This window comes from Silurus aristotelis, assembly GCF_946808225.1.
Source record: "Silurus aristotelis genome assembly, chromosome: 16".
In the NCBI taxonomy this organism is placed as follows: Eukaryota; Metazoa; Chordata; class Actinopteri; order Siluriformes; family Siluridae; genus Silurus; species Silurus aristotelis.
The window spans coordinates 9557027-9576980 of record NC_139589.1 but is presented as its reverse complement, the minus strand read 5'-3'; the positions used below and the strand labels follow the sequence as shown (position 1 = coordinate 9576980).

Here is a 19954-nt window from a genome sequence, read left to right as displayed (position 1 = left end):
CAACTATAAAACATATTTACAGTAAAGTACTGTAATACCATTCATAGTTTAAAAGAACACATAATCTAGTTTTTTCTGTGTATTATAATTGATTAAACCCCATTTTTTGTGCCCTGTTGTATGTTTCATGCACACCCCTTTTGTCAACTATGAACATTTCATTCTGAATTAATAACTGGTATTCAGTTGCATACTCAAGGCCATAAAATAGTTTTACGAAAAATGTAATCACAGAATACAAAAAGTAAAGATGTTTTAGTTCTTTTATTAATTTCTAGTAATTTTGACAGTATTCTTTTTTTTTTTTCATTTATATTCACTGATGGAATAGTCCTGATGTTTTTCTTGGTGGAATTATACAAATGACCTTGATACGGCTTGGATCCCACACACAATCTTCTTCCAGACCACTTGGAACCATGCCACATTTAGGAGGACACCAGGCAGTGTCATAGCCATAATCATGCCAGGTTTTCTGCATTGAGTGACCTTGTTGATCGATTTTCTTCACTTTCCCAACTTTAACTCTCACTTTTAGAACAACTCTCAGGTTCTCAGAAAGCAGCAAAGGGTATCTACTGGCCTTTTTAAGATCACGGCTGAGGTACACACCACGCCCTAACATGCCGCCCGCAGAAGGTTTAAAGCCATTGATCATTATTTTGGCAGCAGCCTCACGGGAGGTGCCATGATACATTATGTACACTTTTCCATCAACAGGTTGTGTACAGCTTTCGAGACAGGGAACTCCGGGAACCAAATCATCTTCAGCCCACAAACTGTTCATGTATGCAAAGCCAGGAAACTGTAATAAAAATAAAATGTAAGAATACTAAAATATTGGGAAAGTCACAGATCAAATCTTTTTTACCTTTGATGTTTAAAAGAACATTTCTTTTTGCCCGTTTTTATTAAAAATATTTTTAAAATATGAAAGAGGCTCAATTAAAACCTTCAATACAACACACATTTATTCACGAAATCCTTTCTTTACTCAGATTTGTAAAAAAAATAATAAACTTCACCTCAAAAAAAATTTTAATCACCAAACATTTGTTTTACTGATGCTTCAAGTCTCAAATCGAGCACCAAAAAATGCTTTAATGCACACATCTGGCGATTAAAACCATCCGTGTGGAAACATAGCAAAAGTTCAGTTTGGTGTCCTGATGATTTACGTAATTTAAAACACCATAATTACTTTAAAACATTTACAAGAACATTGTGTCTTCATGCTCTATATTGAGTTTGATTTAATTAATAATTAACATATATTAGCATAAAGCACCCATAATTGTTCATACCCATATTGATTAAAGTATTAAAAATGTGAAAAGTATTCATTCATGGTAAATTTAAAACAGATATAAATGTGTGATTAAGTTACAATTAATCACAAGTTAACTCATGACAATAGTGCGATTAATCACGATTAAATATTTTAATCGATTGACAGCCCTAATATATAAACACACACATATATTTCAAGTATTGCATGTCACTCTTTTTATCTATGTATAATTGCTGCTTTTTCTTTACCTGTTGTACTGGAGATTGTCTTGGTTGAATTATATCAATGACCTGGATACGGCTAGGATCCCACACACAATCTTCTTCCAGACCACTTGGAACCATGCCACAGTTAGGAGGACACCAAGCAGTGTCATAGCCATGATAATGCCAGGTTTTCTGCAATGGGTGACCTTGAAAATCGATTCTTTTCACTCTCCCAACATGGACATTCACCCTTATAACAACTCTCAGGTGCTCAGGGAGCTCCAAAGGGTATCTACTGGCCTTATTAAGATCACGGCTGAGATACACACCACGCCCTAACATGCCGCCCGCAGACGGTTTAAAGCCATTGATTAATATTTCGGGAGCAGCCTCACGAGATGTACCATGATACATTCGGTACACTTTTCCATCAGTAGGTTCTGCATAGCTTTGGAGCTTTTCTGGACACAAATCATTTTCAGCCCACATGACGATGCTCACAGAAGTATATTCAGATTACTGCAACTGGAGAAGAGAGAATTTAAACATAATTAATAGTGGGTATAGAGAAAATAATTAAAATATCTGTATAAGAAAGTACAGGATAATAAAAATAGTTGTTTACATTATAAAAAAATATCTACAGTACTTGCTTCCGCAAGATAATAATAATAAATTTTATTTAATAAATTACACAGTTAAAGTACAATTATAAAATATAAATTAATTATTTTAAAGTATCATAACTCTCTTTAGCTGGTTCTGAAAGTGTGTTAATAAAGCCTGTATATTAAAGCTACAAGTCTTCATGAACAGCATATTGCACTTATATTACTATTTTAAAGGAAATATGCAAATGAATAAATGAACATTAAGTGAGGATTCATGACATAATGGAACTTATAAAGTCTACAGCCCTGTAGAACTATGAAAGTTTGGAAATGTTTGGAAAAATAAAAATTGTTTTATATTTTTTTATATAAAACAATAATTTAGATATTATTGTCAACCCAGACAAATAGTGTCCTCAAGTCTGAAGGCCTTGTGAATACTGCATCCAAAAGCCAATCAATGTTAAGATAATTCTTGTTTTATTTAAATTCTTTTCCCTTTGTATATCATTTCAGTTTCATGTATATGATACATTTCATATGAAGTTCAGAGATATATATATATACAGAAAACTGCTTTTGAGGAAAATGAAAATCTATACATAATGAAAGAAAAAAGAAAAAATGTAAACCCTCTAATTTTTTATGTGCGTGAAAAGAATCAAACGTTAGTTATTGTTAATATATAGATGTTATTGGTCGTTTATAGACTGTGGTATTAAAAATTAAATACATCACATGAAAGTATAAGTAGTTACAGTTACTGGTAAAAGGTAACTGCTATTCCATGAACTGATAATTTAATGTTTTAATTCTCATTGAAATAATTACAAACATATTATATATTACTCTAAAGCAAAATTCTGTTAGAGCATAAATTGAAGTAAATGAATTACTCATTACTTACCTCAGGAACAACCCGGCTAGTCTGACTAAGCTCTTCTGCTAGTGATTTCAAAACGGAAATGTATTTGCATGCCTTTATGCCTTAATATGTACAAGCACACTGCATTATGCACTTCTATAAAAAATGTTTGGACACACCTTCTCCTTCAGTATATTTTATTAGATATTACAATATAGTTAATACTGAAAACATCCAAACTATGAAAGAACACTTGGAATCCTGTATTAAACGATAAGGTGTTAAACAATCCAAAATATTTTTTTATAGTTACGATTTAGCTTCATTTAGCTTTTTGATGACAGCTTGGCAAACTTAGGTCATTCTCTCATCAGATTCATATGGTTGTCACCTGGTATGGTCTTAAGGTTACGGGTGTGCCTTTTAAATAATAATAATACTAATAATAATAATAATAAAAAAAACATTACAACTTTTGTGATCTTTATTGCCCTCTTAATGTGCTTTAGCCCATCAACCATGTTTTCTTGTACATAAGAAGGTAAGAGTACAGAGTCAAAAGCAGTTCAAGTGGAAGACATATCTCAACATCCACTGCTCACTGGAGACTGGTGAGTCATAGTTAAATTGCAGCAAATAAAACAAATACTTCAGAGATATTTGGTTATAATCCCTGTTTTTTTGGTTAGACATACAGAGGGCAAACAGACAGAATGTGTGGTTGCCACTGTGATGCATTAAGGAGGAGGTGTGATGGTATAGGGCTGATTTGCTGGTGACACTATTAATGACTTAGTCAAACTGGGGGCACACTTAACCAGCTTGGCTACCACAGCCGTTTGCAGCAACATGCCATCCCATTGGGTTTGCACTTGGTGGGACCATAATATTTTTCCTACAGGACAATGACCCTAAACACACCTGTAGGTTATGTAAGAGCTACTTATCCAAGAAGGAGGGTGATAGAGTGCTGCATCAGATGAGATGGTTCAGGATGAGTTGGACCAGAGAGTAAAAGAAAATACTCCTTAAGCACTTAACCCCTCTGAGAACTTATTCTCTGAGAAAGATTGTTGACTGAGAGGTGGCTACTTTGAAGAATTAAAAATATAAAATATATTCTGGGTTATTTAACATGTTTTTGTTGAATACGTTATTCCATATTTGTTCTGTCATCATTTCAATGTCTTTAATATCAATATACTTGATTGAAATAGTGAGAATGAGGATGAACGGTTTGAATGACGTCTAATTCTCCATGTTGAAGAACTATAAATGAGCACTAGGTGGCAGTATAACGAGTATTAGAGCACATTGGCACAGCAGTGAATTTTATGTTGTGGAGCACTACTGCAGCCTCTATTTTTGGATAACTGCTTGGATATTTTACTGCTTGGACTCATTTCATCAAATATTTCATTGAATGACAGGTATATTATAATTACATTTAAAAAAAATAGTTTGAGTGTGACTGGTTAATATTGTGTAGATATTTTGAGAGCTGCTGTATATATGTCTCTTTTATTTTAAAACATTTGTATATGATCATAAATACTAAATTTTTACTTAGATTTTAAATACAAATACATGCACTTGAATTATAATTCAAAATAGTACACTACAAATACAGCACCTATTTCCTATAAATAAACAAATACGTGGTTGTGTCAATGTAAATAAGAGATTTTGCATTTAGTGGCAACATTTTCACTTTTTCATTCACTTTCTTCTTCTTAGCTTATCAGGACGTGAGTTACGGTTATTAAATGTTCAGTAAGATTTCGTTTATGTACAGTCATTTCATAATTCATCCACCTTAACTTGGCTGGCATATGTATGTTACACCAGGAAAGTGTGTGTTACACCAGTATACGTTACACCAGGGAAGTGTATGTTACGCCAGTGTATGTTACACCAGGAAAGTGTATGTTACAGCAGTGTACGTTACACCAGGAAAGTGTATGTTACACCAGGAAAGTGTATGTTACACCAGGAAAGTGGATGTTACACCAGTGTACGTTACACCAAGAAAGTGTATAATACACCGGGAAAGTGGATGTTACACCAGTGTACGTTACACCGGGAAAATTTATGTTACACCAGTGTACGTTACACCAGGAAAGTGTATGTTACACCAGTGTACATTACACCAGGAAAGTGTATGTTACACCAGTGTACGTTACACCAGAAAAGTGTATGTTACACCAGTGTACGTTACACCAGAAAAGTGTATGTTACACCAGTGTACATTACACCAGGAAAGTGTATGTTACACCAGTGTACGTTACACCAGAAAAGTGTATGTTACACCAGTGTACATTACACCAGGGAAGTGTATGTTACACCAGTGTACGTTACACCAGAAAAGTGTATGATACACCTGGAAAGTGTATGTTACACCAGTGTACGTTACACCAGGAAAGTGTATGTTACACCAGGAAAGACTGTTGAGGTTGATTTGACTGTTAAGGGTTTTTTTTTATGAAAATATATATATATATTTTTTTTTTTCTCCCCTAAAAACAAATTGATGAACTTAATAAAACATAAATCCAATTTGATACAAGTTGAGCATTGCTTTTTCTTTGCAGATTTGTAACATCTTTTGGTGTCTGTTCCAGTGTCTTGGTCAAGCTGTAGGACTTTGTTCATACATACCCTTTCTGCCTTGCACTGCTCAATGTGTTCCACACAGCAGTAAGTAATAGGTGGAGGAGTTCAGGTTCAAAGGGGGTGTGCATTAATGCCATACCCTTAGGTTAAGCGCTCTCTGGGTAAGGAGATGCACACTGTGTGTCAGTTTAGAAGGTTTGAGAGTGATGTTCTGCTGCAGTAGCTTATACCATCAGTCATTTACCTACATGTACATGCAAAAAATTTTCTCCTTTTCTCCTTCCTCTTCTCCTTCGCCTGAATGCCAAGCGTCATGTCTGGAGGAAACAGGGCACCGCTCATCACCTGGCCAATACCATCCCAGTAAAGCATGGTGGTGGCAGAATCATGCTGTGGGTATGTTTTCCAGCAGCAGGAACTTAGAGACTAAGAGAGGGAAAGATGAATGCAGCAATGTACAAAGATATTATTGATGAACGCCTTCTCCAGAGTGCTCTGGACATGGGGTGATGGTTCATCTGCCAAAAGGACAATGACTCTATGTATACAACCAAGATAACAAAGGAGTGGCTATGAGACAACACTGTGAATGTACTTGAGTGGCCCAGCCAGAGCCCAGACATCTTATTCTTTTTTCAGCTGTTTCCATTAGGGGTCGCCACAGTGGATCATCCTTCTTCATACTACTCTGTCCTCTACATTTGGCTCTTTCAAACCAACCACCTGCATGTCTTCCCTCAACACATCCATAAACCTCCTCATTGGTCTTCCTCGTTTCCTCCTTGCTGGTGGCTCCATCCTTAGCATTCTCATACTGATGTACCCCATGTCTCTCCTCTGCACATGTCAAATCAAATCAAATCAAATCAAATGTTATTTGTCACATACACATACATACAGGGTACGACATGCAGTGAAATGCTTATTATGACGGTCCGGCATGAGGGAATAGGATGGGGAGAAAAATAATACAAAGAAAAAGAAGACTGATAAATAAAGTATAAAAACTATATAAGTATATAATATAAGTAAAAATATAAGAATATATAAAGATTATATATATATATATATATATATATATATATATATATATATATATATATATATATATATATATATATATATATATATATGAAAGAATAGGATGTACAGTATATACAAAAAACCATCTCAATCGAGTTTCTCTCTCTTTGTCGCTGAAACGTCCTACATGCACTGTCCCTCTAATAAACTCATTTCTAATCCTGTTCATCGTCGTCACTCCCAACAAAAACCTCAACATCTTCAGCTCTGCTACCTCCAGCTCCACCTCCTGTCTTTTACTCTAAACCATACAACATCACAGGTCTCACCACAGTCCTATAAACTTTTCCTTTCACTTTCACAGATACCCTTCTATCACAAATCACTCTTGCCACTCTTCTCCACCCACTCCACCCTGCCTGTACACTTTTCTTCACTTCTCTAACACACTCTCCATTACTTTGCACTGTTGCCCCCAGGTACCTCAACTCCTCCACCTTCACCACCTCTTCTCATTCACACACATGTACTCTGTCTTACTCATCCTGACTTTCATTCCCCTTCTCTCCAGGATGTACCTCCACCTCTCCAGGCTCTTCTCAACCTGCTCCCTACTCTCACCACAAATCACAATATCATCCACAAACATCATAGTCTATGGAGACTCCTGTCTGACCTCGTCCTACAACCTGTCCATCACCACTGCAAACAAGAAAGGCCTCAGTCATTCCTACTACACACTTCACTGCTGTCACATTGTTCTCATACATGTCCTGCACCACCCTCACATACTTCTCTGACACACCTAACTTCCTAATACAACACCACGTCTATAAACATAAAACATATATCCCAAGACACCTTTATCTTCAAAAGCCTAAATACACAAGACATTTGACTATTGGTTTATTATCAGTCAGACAGAATATGGATGTTGAAAATTGTTGAGCTTTTAGTTTAGGGGTAATCACACAACCCTATTTGCAAAATCACGCTGTACTTTTTGTCCCTCTGCGTTATCCGTCTTGTGACGTAGGTCAGAAGCAAAATGGCTGCTTCCAGGAGCGCAATAAGCGAAAGTACTGGTATTTCAAAAGCAGAATACTTAAAACGCTATTTATCGAAAGATGAGGATGGCAAGAAGTCAAAAGAGAAGAAAGTTAAGAAAAAACGTCCCCAACTCGCCGGGAGAGGGTAAATAAAAGGAAATTGTTTATAACGTTGGCAATAACAAGTAGAAAGTTAGCCTAGCATGTGCAAATGTTCAATACCAGTGGTGTTTAGTGAGTCTGTAGGTAGCCGATCTACACAACAATTATTATTATTATTATTAAATGGACTGATAGTGTTGAACATTGCAGGATGAAAATTGTTGATGATGACATTGACTGGAGGGAACTGGCTGCAAACAAAGAAGAGAAGGAGAACAAGGATGAAGATGAGGATGAGGAGGCTCCTGTGGTTAGTACTATTTGGATGTGAATCAGATTTTTAAAGGGGGGGTTACCAAATTTCCGAAATTATGTAATATATGAACACACATGCATATACAATCACCCCTATCTACCTGAACTCTGAAAAATTCATAAACTACATGGTTCATGGTTCAGATCCGGGTCATGAGCAGTGCCAGGTGCATGACCTGAACTGAAATCACTTGATTTGAGAGATCTTATATGAAAGATGTCACTGTGTAATTATATCCATGTTCAAAATTTCACAATAGTTACAATGTATGTTAATATACCTTGTGCAATTCCATACCATCAAACCATGTGCAATTCCATACCATGTGCAATATCATATTATGTGCGACTTGTTCTAAGTTCCCTAGCACTTTAAACATTTATTTTTTAATACATGTGTATATAGAGAATATACTTTTTTTTTTAATTATTATTATTATATTTCATTTTTTTCTGGAAATAGAATTTCCTTTGGGATTAAAAAAGTTCTATCTTATCATATTTTATGAATTAAACATGAATGCAGTGAAAATAGAAAACAAAAGAATAAAAATCATTCCTGCCTTGATAAAATATTTTTGCATGCCTGTTGCTGAGGTTTTCCTAATTACATTGCAACAACTTATTGAACAAAGACAAATAAAACTGTAAAATGCTGATGTTACTTTTTGTTAAACATTAAGTTCATTAAGGCTTTTTAATTGCATTTAATTATATTTTACTTTAGATTGCAGAAATAATAGATGAGCGTCCAGCCGAAGTAAAGCAACTTGAAGCTTTTAGAACTAGTAACAAGTGGAAAGTTCTGGGAGGTGAGAGTTATTCCCTTTTTTAACAATTTTTTTTATTACTTTTGTTATTATAGAAAAATAATACATTTCCCTTTGTCACATTACACCGTGTCCTACAACCGCATGCAAGAGTTTATTTCCTTACCTCTGTAACATAATCGCCATTATGTGCATTTTTCATTTAATTTCCATGTTACAGCCACAAATGACGAATCTCCCGAAGTCACAAATTCAGGAACAAGGTAGTTGAGAGTATTTTCTTGCGATATTTAACACAAGATTGTTAGACAAATCTAATGTTTTGCATGTGCTGTGTCCTCACATCTATTAAAGCCCAGAGGACAAGGAGAGTAGGAGAACTCGACACGATTCTCCTGATGGTTCTCCGGTACAGAGAGGACGCCATGACTCTCCCGACCTCTCACCGAAGAAGAGATTGCGCCATGATTCTCCTAATCTCTCACCCAAAAAAAAGACTTCGGACGATTTTCCTGATCTCTCACCCAAAAGAAAATCTCGCCACGATTCTCCTGATCTCTCACCCAAAAGAAAATCTCGCCACGATTCTCCAGACCTTTCAAATCCCAGACACAGAACAGAAACCACACACAGACGGCATGACTCCTCATCTCCTTCTCCTCCGCGGAAAACACAAAAACACGGTCATAAAGGTGCATATTGATTCCACATCCTTATATCTCGTGCTCATGATTACTGCTTAATAAACACACAACATATTTTTGACTATTTTACAGATTCTGCACAAAGAGAAAAGTCTAAATCCTCTTCCGCTGGACGTGTTCCAGACATGGACCGGTCCCCTTCACGAACACGCCCTAACACCAAACGGGACTCGGACTCTGATCTGTCTCCCCCTAGGAAAGGAGTGCAGGGAGGCAGGGGGTCTGACTCTGACCTATCCCCTCCTAGGAAGAGGCCACAGGATAAGCATGGATCAGACTCGGATCTTTCTCCTCCTCGTAGAGCTTCTGCTTCTAATACGGTAAACATGAAAGCATAAATGAGTGTGCTGTGTATGGGATCTTGCAACTATGTGACAGCTTAAGTTTGTAGTCATTAACAGGATTTAAAAAGTGAAGCCAAAATGCACAGATTTTAGACCCTTCCCAATAAAATGTTTCGAAAAGAAACCGAAGCCAAAGTTACATTTTAAATTGCATATCCACAAATCATTCACAGGAATAGTGTACTGTCATTTTTACAAGTTGAGTAGATTTTTCTTTGTCCTTGAAAATGTTTGTCTTCTGATAAAGTAGTTGATGTGGTGACTGACATTTTTTCCTAATACACCCTTTCCTGCAAGCACCCGAAGCTCTTGAGTCAAAAGCCCAATAAACTTCTTTAAATATCTTTAGAACTTTGTACCAGAAAGTCTGTTGCAAAGATTTGTAATGGCCCATAGGCAGTAGGGTTTTGTGGGGTAGTTTAATACTTAAACTTGCTGCTAGATAACATTTGAGAACTGGAAAAAACCTAAAGCCAAGATGAAAATGACACCACTAGCTAGATGTAATATTACCGTAATTTCCAGACTATTAAGCGCACCCAAATATAAGACGCACCCACTGAATTTTACTAAGATTTTTATTTTGAACATAAATAAGCCGCACCTGTCTATAAGCCGTGTCTACAATAAAACTAATGAACTTTACACAGGCTTTAACGAAAGACAGTGTCTGTTACACAATGTAACGGGTGAAATATGTTGTGGCTCCTTTAAGAGCAGAGCGGCATTTTGGGAATAGCATGCCACTGCATCTATCGGTATTACTGCATGTGTGCAAGACCGAGGATTATGTGCTCATTATTTTCTGATGCTCATTTCTAATTCCTTTGACTAACCCATAACGCTGTTGCCAAGAAAAATAAAAAAGCACAAGTTTTGGAAACCTGTCTGTGCTTATATGATTTCTGTTGCAACTGGAGTTAGCGAGCTCTCCCTTCACCAAGACTCAACGCGTTACAACGGCTTGTATCTAAACAGTAGCCGACCAAGAAAGTCATTGTTCACTGCCTTCCTCCTTCCTTTCACAAGTATTTATCTCGGGAGTTTATCTTTTGGCATCGTCATGCGTTTAAAATCACCATCGGTCGAAGTTTTTCTCCCGAAACTGTGCAGCTCAGAACACAGGTGAAGTGCGTCTTTTCGTTTCCGTTCGGAAATTTTATTGGTCTAATGTTATGTCGCTCAGTTTTTTGGCTTGAAGTTTGTGAAACCGGGAAAAACCCAGGAAAAATTCATAAATAAGCCGCTTTGTTGTTTAAGCCGCGGGGTTCAAAACGTAGGAAAAAAGTAGCGGCTTATAGTCCGGAGAATACGGTAATTTGATTTGAATTTATGTATCTAGTTCAGCCAGCTGTGATAGCTGTGGATATTTAATAATGTGAAGCAGCATTTCTTTCCTCAAAAAATTTTATGTTGTTTAAAATGTAAACGCTGTCTAGCATTAGATTTATACCTAGCAAATAGTCGCTTAGTATTTATTTGCTGTGAGCGCTAAAAGCTTTCCTGGTAAAGGTAAAATCGACATACTTCGCATACTTCGCTCTGGACAGGTAAACACAGAAGATGCTGCAGAATAGAAAATAAAGGAACGGGTAGAAAACAGCGAGAGGTGAGGAGGAGATTCAGGCTAAAGAAAACGACAAAGTTTTCCAATTTTTCGATCATTTCAAACTAAATGAAAAAAACCACATTCCAGATTATCAGAAATATTTCAATATAAGTATATTGAATTTTTCAGGGTGAATTTTTAATATAATCCTCTTTTAATGTGTCTTTTAATTCTTTAATCTGTATGTATACAGGAGCCTCAAATGTTATCTGGTGGAACTGCTGGTCTGGTGTCTTCTGAAATCCTGCGGAAAGAGCAAGAGGAAATGCGCAGGAGGGAAAAACAAAACCGGCCGCTAGAAGGTGTTTTGCTTTAAGGCTTGTTAAATAGGACTGCCTTTCTCTCTCTGTAGATCTATGTGTAACACCTAAACTGTTGACCGTTTTTTTTTTCCCCTTCCAGAGGCGTCGTGTCATGCAGAGACTATTTTCAGAGACAAAACAGGAAAGAAGCGTGACCTGGAGTCCGAGCATCTCGAGCAGAGCAGGAAAGCAGGGGAGAAAGCGGAGAAGGATGAGAAATATGCACAGTGGGGCAAAGGGTGAGGTATTTTATAGTGTATGGATAGACAGTGTAGTTTATTTTGTAAATATAACCATGGTGGTGTAGGAAAATAAGCAATAGTGCGTAGTGCATAGTGCGATGTAGCCTGAACCTTATTTAATGTTAAATAATGTAATTATTGATTCTTTTTAAATGTTTGTCATGTTTTATTCTTTTTATAGTAACATTTCATGAATCATCAATGTAGCAAGGCTGCTGTTACAATTGAGGATATTTAACTAGTTTGTTTTTTTTTCTCTTCTTGCCTCTCTGTCACCCAGACTGGTGCAGAGTCAGATGCAGCAGCAGAACGTGGCCGATGCTCTCAGAGAGGCTCAGAAGCCGTTGGCGCGTCACATCGATGATGAAGACCTGGACAAGATGCTGAGAGAGCAGGAGAGAGATGGAGACCCAATGGCAGCACTTCTGCGCAAAAAGAGGGAGAAGAATGTAAAAGCCAAAGGGATCAATGGTGAGTAATGATAACGAATCTTAAGTCTTCCTAACAATAATAATAGGCATAAGAGTAATTAGGCATTCATTTATAATTTAACAGCTTGGCTACAGTATTACTGTTGGAAGGCAGTGAAAAGGAGGCCCATATATATGAGGTGGTATCAAAAAGTTCTGAGACTAATGTGGCTCACTGGTCACCATGTTGACACCATTGCGCCGATTCAGCGCAAATCGGAAAAGATGCTGACTTGCGTGACGTGTTCCTGAAGTGGCGGGAACACTGGGAGAGCTGTACTGCTGTGAAAAGGGACTATTTTGAAGATCATAGTGTGTAAACTTAGATAAATAAAGTACTTCCTTGTAAACAGAGCAAGTCTTGAAACATTTTGATACGACCGTGTATACACACATTTTTAGTTTGACTAGAATTTGCTTTGGTTTTAAAAATGTATGTATGTGTGGTTGGAGGACCCCAGACTGATATCCTGCAGTACAGACTGTTAACATCTGTATAAAAGATAATTAATTTTTTTTTTGGTCAAGTGCAAGATCCTATGTTTATGGTATAAAAAAATAGATTAAAATTGGGATTTTACAAGTAACTGTTCATCAGTAAGTGACTTTGTGATATTAGTTCATTTCAGGCCAATATGGAGATCAGTAACTTTTCTTTGTAGTCCATCGACACATCATTTGTTCTTTCTGCTATAAAACAGAAGAAATACAGTGTAGTTTTGTGATGTTCAACTTGCGTATAAAATACCAGGTGTGTTTAAGCAGGTAGATCATCATACAGAGCTCTAATCCTAGAGTCTTTGAACCTTCACGACTAATTCCGATGACCCCCTGGGCTTTCACACAAACTTTTCAGTGTTGTTGTAATTAGCACCTCTTTGCTAGACAAGATCCAATGCCTTAATTCAGTCATTTTTGGGAAATTTCTAGAAATGATTTTTAGTCGTATTCTCACCATATTTGAAAGAATATTTGATGTATTTCACACTCGATGGAATGTCAACACTTTTTCTCTTAAATGTATTTATTTTTTTTATTGAAGAGAGACCTCGTTACCGGGGTCCACCTCCACCCCCAAATCGCTTCAACATCATGCCAGGTTATCGCTGGGACGGAGTAGACAGGTACAGTTGTGTGTTTTTACAGATTATTTAATTATTTTTTCAGAATGATGTCACTGGAGAGACATGACTGGGTGGTGTGATGCAGCCTAACATCTTACCATTACAACTTCAGCAGCACATCTCAAATTGTTTTATTCGTGACATACAAACTGTCATTTCCAATCTATAAAATATCTACTTGCTTTTTTCATCCATTCGTTTTTGCAATTTATGTTGTGGATCATTTAATGTTGTTGACCAGACCCCCCCCAACTCTTTTTTCAAAACCTTTTAAAAAAATTTTTTATTAAATAGCATTTACGACATTTGGCAGTAACCCGGTTATACATTTATACAACAGAGCACTTGATGTTTAAATGCATTGCTCATAAGGCCCAGTAATGGCAGTCTGGTAGTGCTGAGGTTTGAACTCATGATCTTCTGAGCCAATAATTATTTGTTGTTCCATATTAAAAAATACAATTTCAACAATTGTATTCTAAATCATTTTATGTATTGTGTCTAACATGCAAATGTCTGTGTAATTTGTTACCATAGAAACAATTATGTAATATGAGACGGGCATTTATATTTCCTCGTGTTTAAAAATTTTATTAGCTTTAATTTTATTTTATTAGCAACCTTCTGGCCATAGATTCACAGAATCAGATTTTAACAGATATAACTGATAAGATGTTTTAATGTATGTATTGTACATATGAAGCTAACCAGATTTTAAGTATTCTGACGTAGGCAAGAATGCACAAGGTTCATGTAATTTGTTAATGCTTTATTTTTATTTCCATTTCATTTCCTGGTGTTTAGGTCCAATGGGTTTGAACAGAAGCGCTACACCAGAATAGCAGAAAAGAAGGCTTTGCAAGAAGAAGCATACAAATGGAGTGTGGAGGACATGTAGGCACACTATAGGATGTGTGAGCATGTGTGTCTGTACATATGTGTGTACATGTTCTGATTCACCAGCATGGAGCAGATTGTCTAAATGGATCTCATGATGGTTATTAGGGTTATCAACCTAGAAGAGCGACCAAATTACAAACAGTACATTTTGTGACTTTTATGGACTCCAGCAGTTGTATGTGTGTTTCTGGTTTATTTTGTGAAGTTTATTAAATGTTGCGGTTTCTTAATGTCTTACGTCAAATAATGTTTTCCGAAGTCACATCAAATGCACATAAGACAGTAACTCGGTATAAACACAAGGGGGTGCTCTTCACCACTATTGCACTGTCACACTACATTGCCAAAAGTTTGCAGACACGGTATGTGCTTTTTCCCCATTTAGTCCCAATTTGCTCTTCTATTTCCTTTCACTCTTCTGGGAAGATGTTCCACTAGATTTTGGAGTGTACTTGTGGACATTTGTGTTCACAAGCCACACCAGGTACTGATGTAGGTGAGGAGGACTGGGGTGCAGTCAGTGTTCCAATTCAATTCAAATGTGTTCATTAGGGTTGAGATGAGAGATCTTCCTTTCCAAAGCATGTACAACAGATCTTCATGCACAGGGGCATTGCCATGATGGAACAGGTTTGGGTTTCCAAGTCCAAGTGAACGCAAAACTTTATTACACCGCATCCAAAGACGTCATATACGGTTGTGTGCTTCCTGCTTTGTGATAACAGTTTGGAGAAGAACCACATATGGCAAAAAAGGTTCAGGTGTCCCAGTACTTTTGTCCACATAGTATTTGTCCTAGTGATTGATCTGTCCTGGATAAGATGCACCATATGGACAAAAGTATTGACTTTTTCAGCCAAAACATTTTTTTTTGTGTGCATACTTTGGTACCAGTCTACCATTTAGTTTTCAGCTTAAATTTTAATAATAAATGTGTACTTGGAACCAACTTTGTAAATATTGACCGTCTGTTTTAAATAATAGTTGGAAGTGGGTATATGAAAATGCCACCATGAGAATTGAATAAAAATTATTATTATTATAGCAAAATGATATGGGGTGATGGTTTTCTATAATTACAGCACATTCATGAACTGTACATTCATAAAAAAAAAAAATCTGATGTACTACATTTGGAGTAAATTGGAAAATTGCATTAAATGGATTTTTGCCTGATCATGTCTTGAACATTGTGCTAGATCTGGAACTCATTATAGCAGAGCAGCAGGGATCCAAGTGAGAGTGGTCCAATGTCTTCATTTTGTGGGTCTGGTGGGCAGCCTGGACGTTTTCAGATCATCTGCTGTTGACAGAAGAATTTGTTGATCCAGAAACCTTAACACATTCATAGCAGAGAAGAACATAAGTCAAGTTTAAGTTCCAGAAATAACCCCCCCAAAAAGATAAAACATCAAGGAATACACTTACAAGTTTTGTAGTGGTACACAGTTTAGGTGTCTTCTGTTTAAGTGACAATTGCTCCTTCAGCTGAGACGGAAGAGGACGAGAATGAAGACAAATGTCCCATCCTGGGTAGGTCTCCATTTGGACTGTCTTAAAGTCAGCCCTACAGAATACAAGAGATTTACTGCTTATATTTTTTATTTTGAGGTGATTAACATATTATTCTAGTCAAATGTAAATGTATTTGTTTCTTGCCTCAATGCTGGGTTGATTGCAAGGTTATCAGGGTGTGGTATGGCTTGAAGTCTCCTCCCATAAATGCACTGTGGTAAGACAAAGTTCTGCTGGTAGTGCGTTTGGTAGCGTGCTGTTGGAGTTCTCTCACGTCTGGCTGGAAATTTTCTCACCATTAATAAAGGATCACCGTGTAAAGCTTGAGGTGGAAAAGCTTCTTGGTTGGTTGTTATGTAGCTTTGATCCCCTGCAGTGATTGTTAATTCAGGGATGAGTTAGATATTTTTGGCAAACCACAAGATGTGCCTGGTCCACACACAATGCGTAGACATAATGGGCCTCTTATAGTAAAGGTGCACCTAAATGTTTTTAGTGGGCCAAACTAAAGTTAACATTTCAGACAGGACTATAAAAGTCTCAGTAACGCTGCTTTTCTTTCTTCTCACACGTGTATGTTGCTTAAAGCAGTCACCTGTAAAGTATACAGCTTCTCCATAGTACATCTAATCAACATACAGTGATGCCTACGAAATCTAATAAAGGCAATATTGCACAGAAAACCACAAACTGACCTAAATGGTGAGAATGCAACAACTGATCAATCTGCCGTTAATACGGCGGAACCACTACAGTGTCAACTACAACTGATATACACTAGATCTCCCATCTATTATTAAAATAAAATTACTTTTGCTTAAATAACATCGTCTTATTTGTCTTAAATTAAAGATTTTCAAGTCAGTGAAAGATTCATAACAGTTTCATTACATTTGTGTGTGTAATTGAAATGAATAGAATTATAAACGTAAGTGCAATCTGTATAATAAACTGTGGTAATTGCCAATTATGTTATGAAGACAATCTATTGTGCTTCACAGTAGTGTTGTTTACAATTGATGGAAGTCCAGCTTATGCCCATATATTACCTCAGACTAAGGTGCTTGTAGCATACAAACGTTTTTCCATGCATGGTTTTCATCAAGTCCTTTCTTTCTTCATGACAATTTGCAAAAAAAGTATAATTAGCTTATTATGGAAATGATATTACAAGAATCCTCACCCTCCAGTATCAGATTGCACTTTCGAATCTTCTTTGGTTCTGTCTTGGAATAGGGTTTGGGGCCAAAAGCTATTTCTGATGTTGTTACCATCTTCTCACGTTTATCCGGATAAAGCAATAAACCTAACAAGAATATAAAACATATGTAATTTAATGTTTGTGTTTATTCATTTAATTCAATATATAAAATATAGTTGTTTTTATGGAAAATCAACCATTAAAGTAAATGAATGAGGAAAATAAGTATTTGAACACCTTGCTATTTTGCAAGTTCTCCCACTTAGAAATCATGTAGGGGTCTGAAATTGTCATCGTAGGTGCATGTCCACTGTGAGAGACATAATCCAAAAAAAAAAATCACAATATATGATTTTTAAACTATTTATTTGTATGATACAGCTGCAAATAAGTATTTGAACACCTGTCTATCAGCTAGAATTCTGACCCTTAAAGACCTGTTAGTCTGCCTTTAAAATGTCCACCTCCACTACATTTATTATCCTAAATTAGATGCACCTGTTTGAGGTCGTTAGCTGCATAAAGACACCTGTCCACCCCATACAATCAGTAAGAATCCAACTACTAACATGGCCAAGACCAAAGAGCTGTCCAAAGACACTAGAGACAAAATTGTACACCTCCACAAGGCTGGAAAGGGCTATGGGGAAATTGCCAAGCAGCTTGGTGAAAAAAGGTCCACTGTTGGAGCAATCATTAGAAAATGGAAGAAGCTAAACATGACTGTCAATCTCCCTCGGACTGGGGCTCCATGCAAGATCTCACCTCGTGGGGTCTCAATGATCCTAAGGAAGGTGAGAAATCAGCCCAGAACTACACGGGAGGAGCTGGTCAATGACCTGAAAAGAGCTGGGACCACCGTTTCCAAGGTTACTGTTGGAAATACACTTGGAGACGTCATGGTTTGAAATCATGCATGGCACGGAAGGTTCCCCTGCTTAAACCAGCACATGTCCAGGCACGTCTTAAGTTTGCCAATGACCATTTGGATGATCCAGAGGAGTCATGGGAGAAAGTCATGTGGTCAGATGAGACCAAAATAGAACTTTTGGGTCATAATTCCACTAAACGTGTTTGGAGGAAGAAGAATGATGAGTACCATCCCAAGAACACCATCCCTACTGTCAAGTATGGGGGTGGTAGAATCATGCTTTGGGGGTGTTTTTCTGCACATGGGACAGGGCGACTGCACTGTATTGAGGAGAGGATGACCAGGGCCATGAATTGCGAGATTTTGGGGAACAACCTCCTTCCTTCAGTTAGAGCATTGAAGATGGGTCGAGGCTGGGTCTTCCAACATGACAATGACCCGAAGCACACAGCCAGGATAACCAAGGAGTGGCTCTGTAAGAAGCATATCAAGGTTCTGGTGTGGCCTAGCCAGTCTCCAGACCTAAACCCAATAGAGAATCTTTCGAGGGAGCTCAAACTCCGTGTTTCTCAGCGACAGGCCAGAAACCTGACTGATCTAGAGAAGATCTGTGTGGAGGAGTGGGCCAAAATCCCTCCTGGAGTGTGTGCAAACCTGGTGAAAAACTACAGGAAACGTTTGACCTCTGTAATTGCAAACAAGGGCTACTGTACCAAATATTAACATTGACTTTCTCAGGTGTTCAAATACTTATTTGCAGCTGTATCATACAAATAAATAGTTAAAAAATCATATATTGTGATTTCTGGATTTTATTTTTAGATTATGTCTCTCACAGTGGACATGCACCTACGATGACAATTTCAGACCCCTCCATGATTTCTAAGTGGGAGAACTTGCAAAATAGCAGTGTTCAAATACTTATTTTCCTCACTGTAACTATCACTCTATTACTAATAACTAAGCTTTTTCGAGCTATAGTTTTATAGAAATTATGAACCAGAAGTCTATCTCACCTATAATTCAGTTTCATATATGGCCCAGAGCTTCAATAGTTATTTCAGAGTCAATTATTTTGAATAAAATGATGTTAGCAAGCAAGGCAACCTAGCTGAGGGAGATTAACTATCTTACTTTGGCATTGTTCAGGCAACATCTTTACAAGAGTAACACCATGATTACCTTTATATATTCATCTTTATTATATTTATTATATTATATTGTACTTGAAATCCTATTTATTGTATGTACATTGTGTAAATATAAATATAAACTATATCACTATATAACCTTTGTAAACTATCCAGTATTTTGCTCATAATTGACGTGTAACTGATTTGTGTGTGATAAATTTTATTCTGCATTTTACCTGCCACAGCAGGAAGTTCCCCCACCTGAGGGAATGCTTGCAATGGCTTTATCCTTTGACTGTTCCTAAGATGCAGGCATCCAACTCGGAAATTATGCCCAGTGGGAGGAAGTGGGCATAGCATCTTTGTAAGTGGCCTTTTCTGTGCAGCCATTACTTCCTCTGTACTAAGAAAATTAATTTGTTTATTAATTATTTACCATGTACAGTACATGTCTGTAGATACTGGGTTGCCATGTTACACCTGAAATGCTTCCTTCTTGCCATAAATCCCCGGTTTGGGTGTAAGTCTAGTTTGTAGTGTTGCCAAGTACTTAGTGAACAATAATGTCTGGAGAATTCTCTATAATACTAATCGTAATGCACTGTAGATTCACTTGCTGTACACTTTCAATTTATTTCAGCATAAAATTGATTTAATTGGACAAGATGGCAGATTGACTGTTCATTTGAGCATC

At 37.0% G+C, this 19954-nt stretch overlaps 3 protein-coding genes across 4 annotated transcripts in view; 1 reads left to right on the top strand and 2 right to left on the bottom strand.

Moving 5' to 3' along the window:
• Positions 1-247: 247 nt before the first annotated feature.
• On the bottom strand, positions 248-3132 carry LOC310739213 (uncharacterized protein). The gene is made up of 3 exons (XM_083564937.1): positions 3016-3132; positions 1540-2022; positions 248-805 (listed from the first exon to the last, which is right to left on the bottom strand). Exons 2-3 carry the CDS (start codon positions 1984-1986, stop codon positions 317-319), a joined length of 936 nt encoding a protein of 311 aa, XP_083421063.1. The 5' UTR covers positions 1987-2022; positions 3016-3132; the 3' UTR covers positions 248-316.
• Positions 3133-7614: 4482 nt separating this feature from the next.
• bud13 (BUD13 homolog) lies at positions 7615-15716 on the top strand. Of its 2 annotated transcripts, XM_083564890.1 has the most exons (12): positions 7615-7803; positions 7971-8070; positions 8803-8887; positions 9066-9108; positions 9200-9354; positions 9394-9537; positions 9622-9869; positions 11696-11804; positions 11905-12043; positions 12327-12517; positions 13559-13640; positions 14445-15716. In XM_083564890.1, exons 1-12 carry the CDS (start codon positions 7658-7660, stop codon positions 14536-14538), a joined length of 1536 nt encoding a protein of 511 aa, XP_083421016.1. In that variant the 5' UTR covers positions 7615-7657; the 3' UTR covers positions 14539-15716. The 2 variants fall into 2 exon arrangements, with proteins under 2 accessions (XP_083421016.1, XP_083421015.1); XM_083564889.1 differs by having other exon boundaries at positions 9200-9537.
• The window catches only part of LOC310739222 (uncharacterized protein), a 6219-nt gene continuing 664 nt past the window's right edge, over positions 14400-19954 (bottom strand). Inside the window, exons 2-6 of the mRNA XM_083564955.1 lie at positions 19497-19663; positions 17239-17361; positions 16200-16425; positions 15969-16107; positions 14400-15875 (exon numbers count right to left, since the gene is read on the bottom strand). Of these exons, the coding sequence (XP_083421081.1) occupies positions 15837-15875; positions 15969-16107; positions 16200-16425; positions 17239-17361; positions 19497-19650 (681 nt within the window). The 5' untranslated portion in view covers positions 19651-19663 and the 3' untranslated portion in view covers positions 14400-15836. The remainder of the gene's footprint in view (positions 15876-15968; positions 16108-16199; positions 16426-17238; positions 17362-19496; positions 19664-19954) is intronic.

Bases quoted from the DNA above. Each gene is read 5' to 3' on its own strand.
- LOC310739213 (XM_083564937.1), bottom strand. From the start codon at position 1,986: ATGTGGGCTGAAAATGATTTGTGTCCAGAAAAGCTCCAAAGCTATGCA. The intron at 806-1,539 runs GTAAAGAAAAAG...TTTTTATTACAG, and splicing joins GACAATCTCCAGTACAACAG to TTTCCTGGCTTTGCATACAT.
- bud13 (XM_083564889.1), top strand. From the start codon at position 7,658: ATGGCTGCTTCCAGGAGCGCAATAAGCGAAAGTACTGGTATTTCAAAA. The intron at 7,804-7,970 runs GTAAATAAAAGG...TGAACATTGCAG, and splicing joins CCCCAACTCGCCGGGAGAGG to GATGAAAATTGTTGATGATG. The intron at 12,044-12,326 runs GTGAGGTATTTT...TCTGTCACCCAG, and splicing joins TATGCACAGTGGGGCAAAGG to ACTGGTGCAGAGTCAGATGC.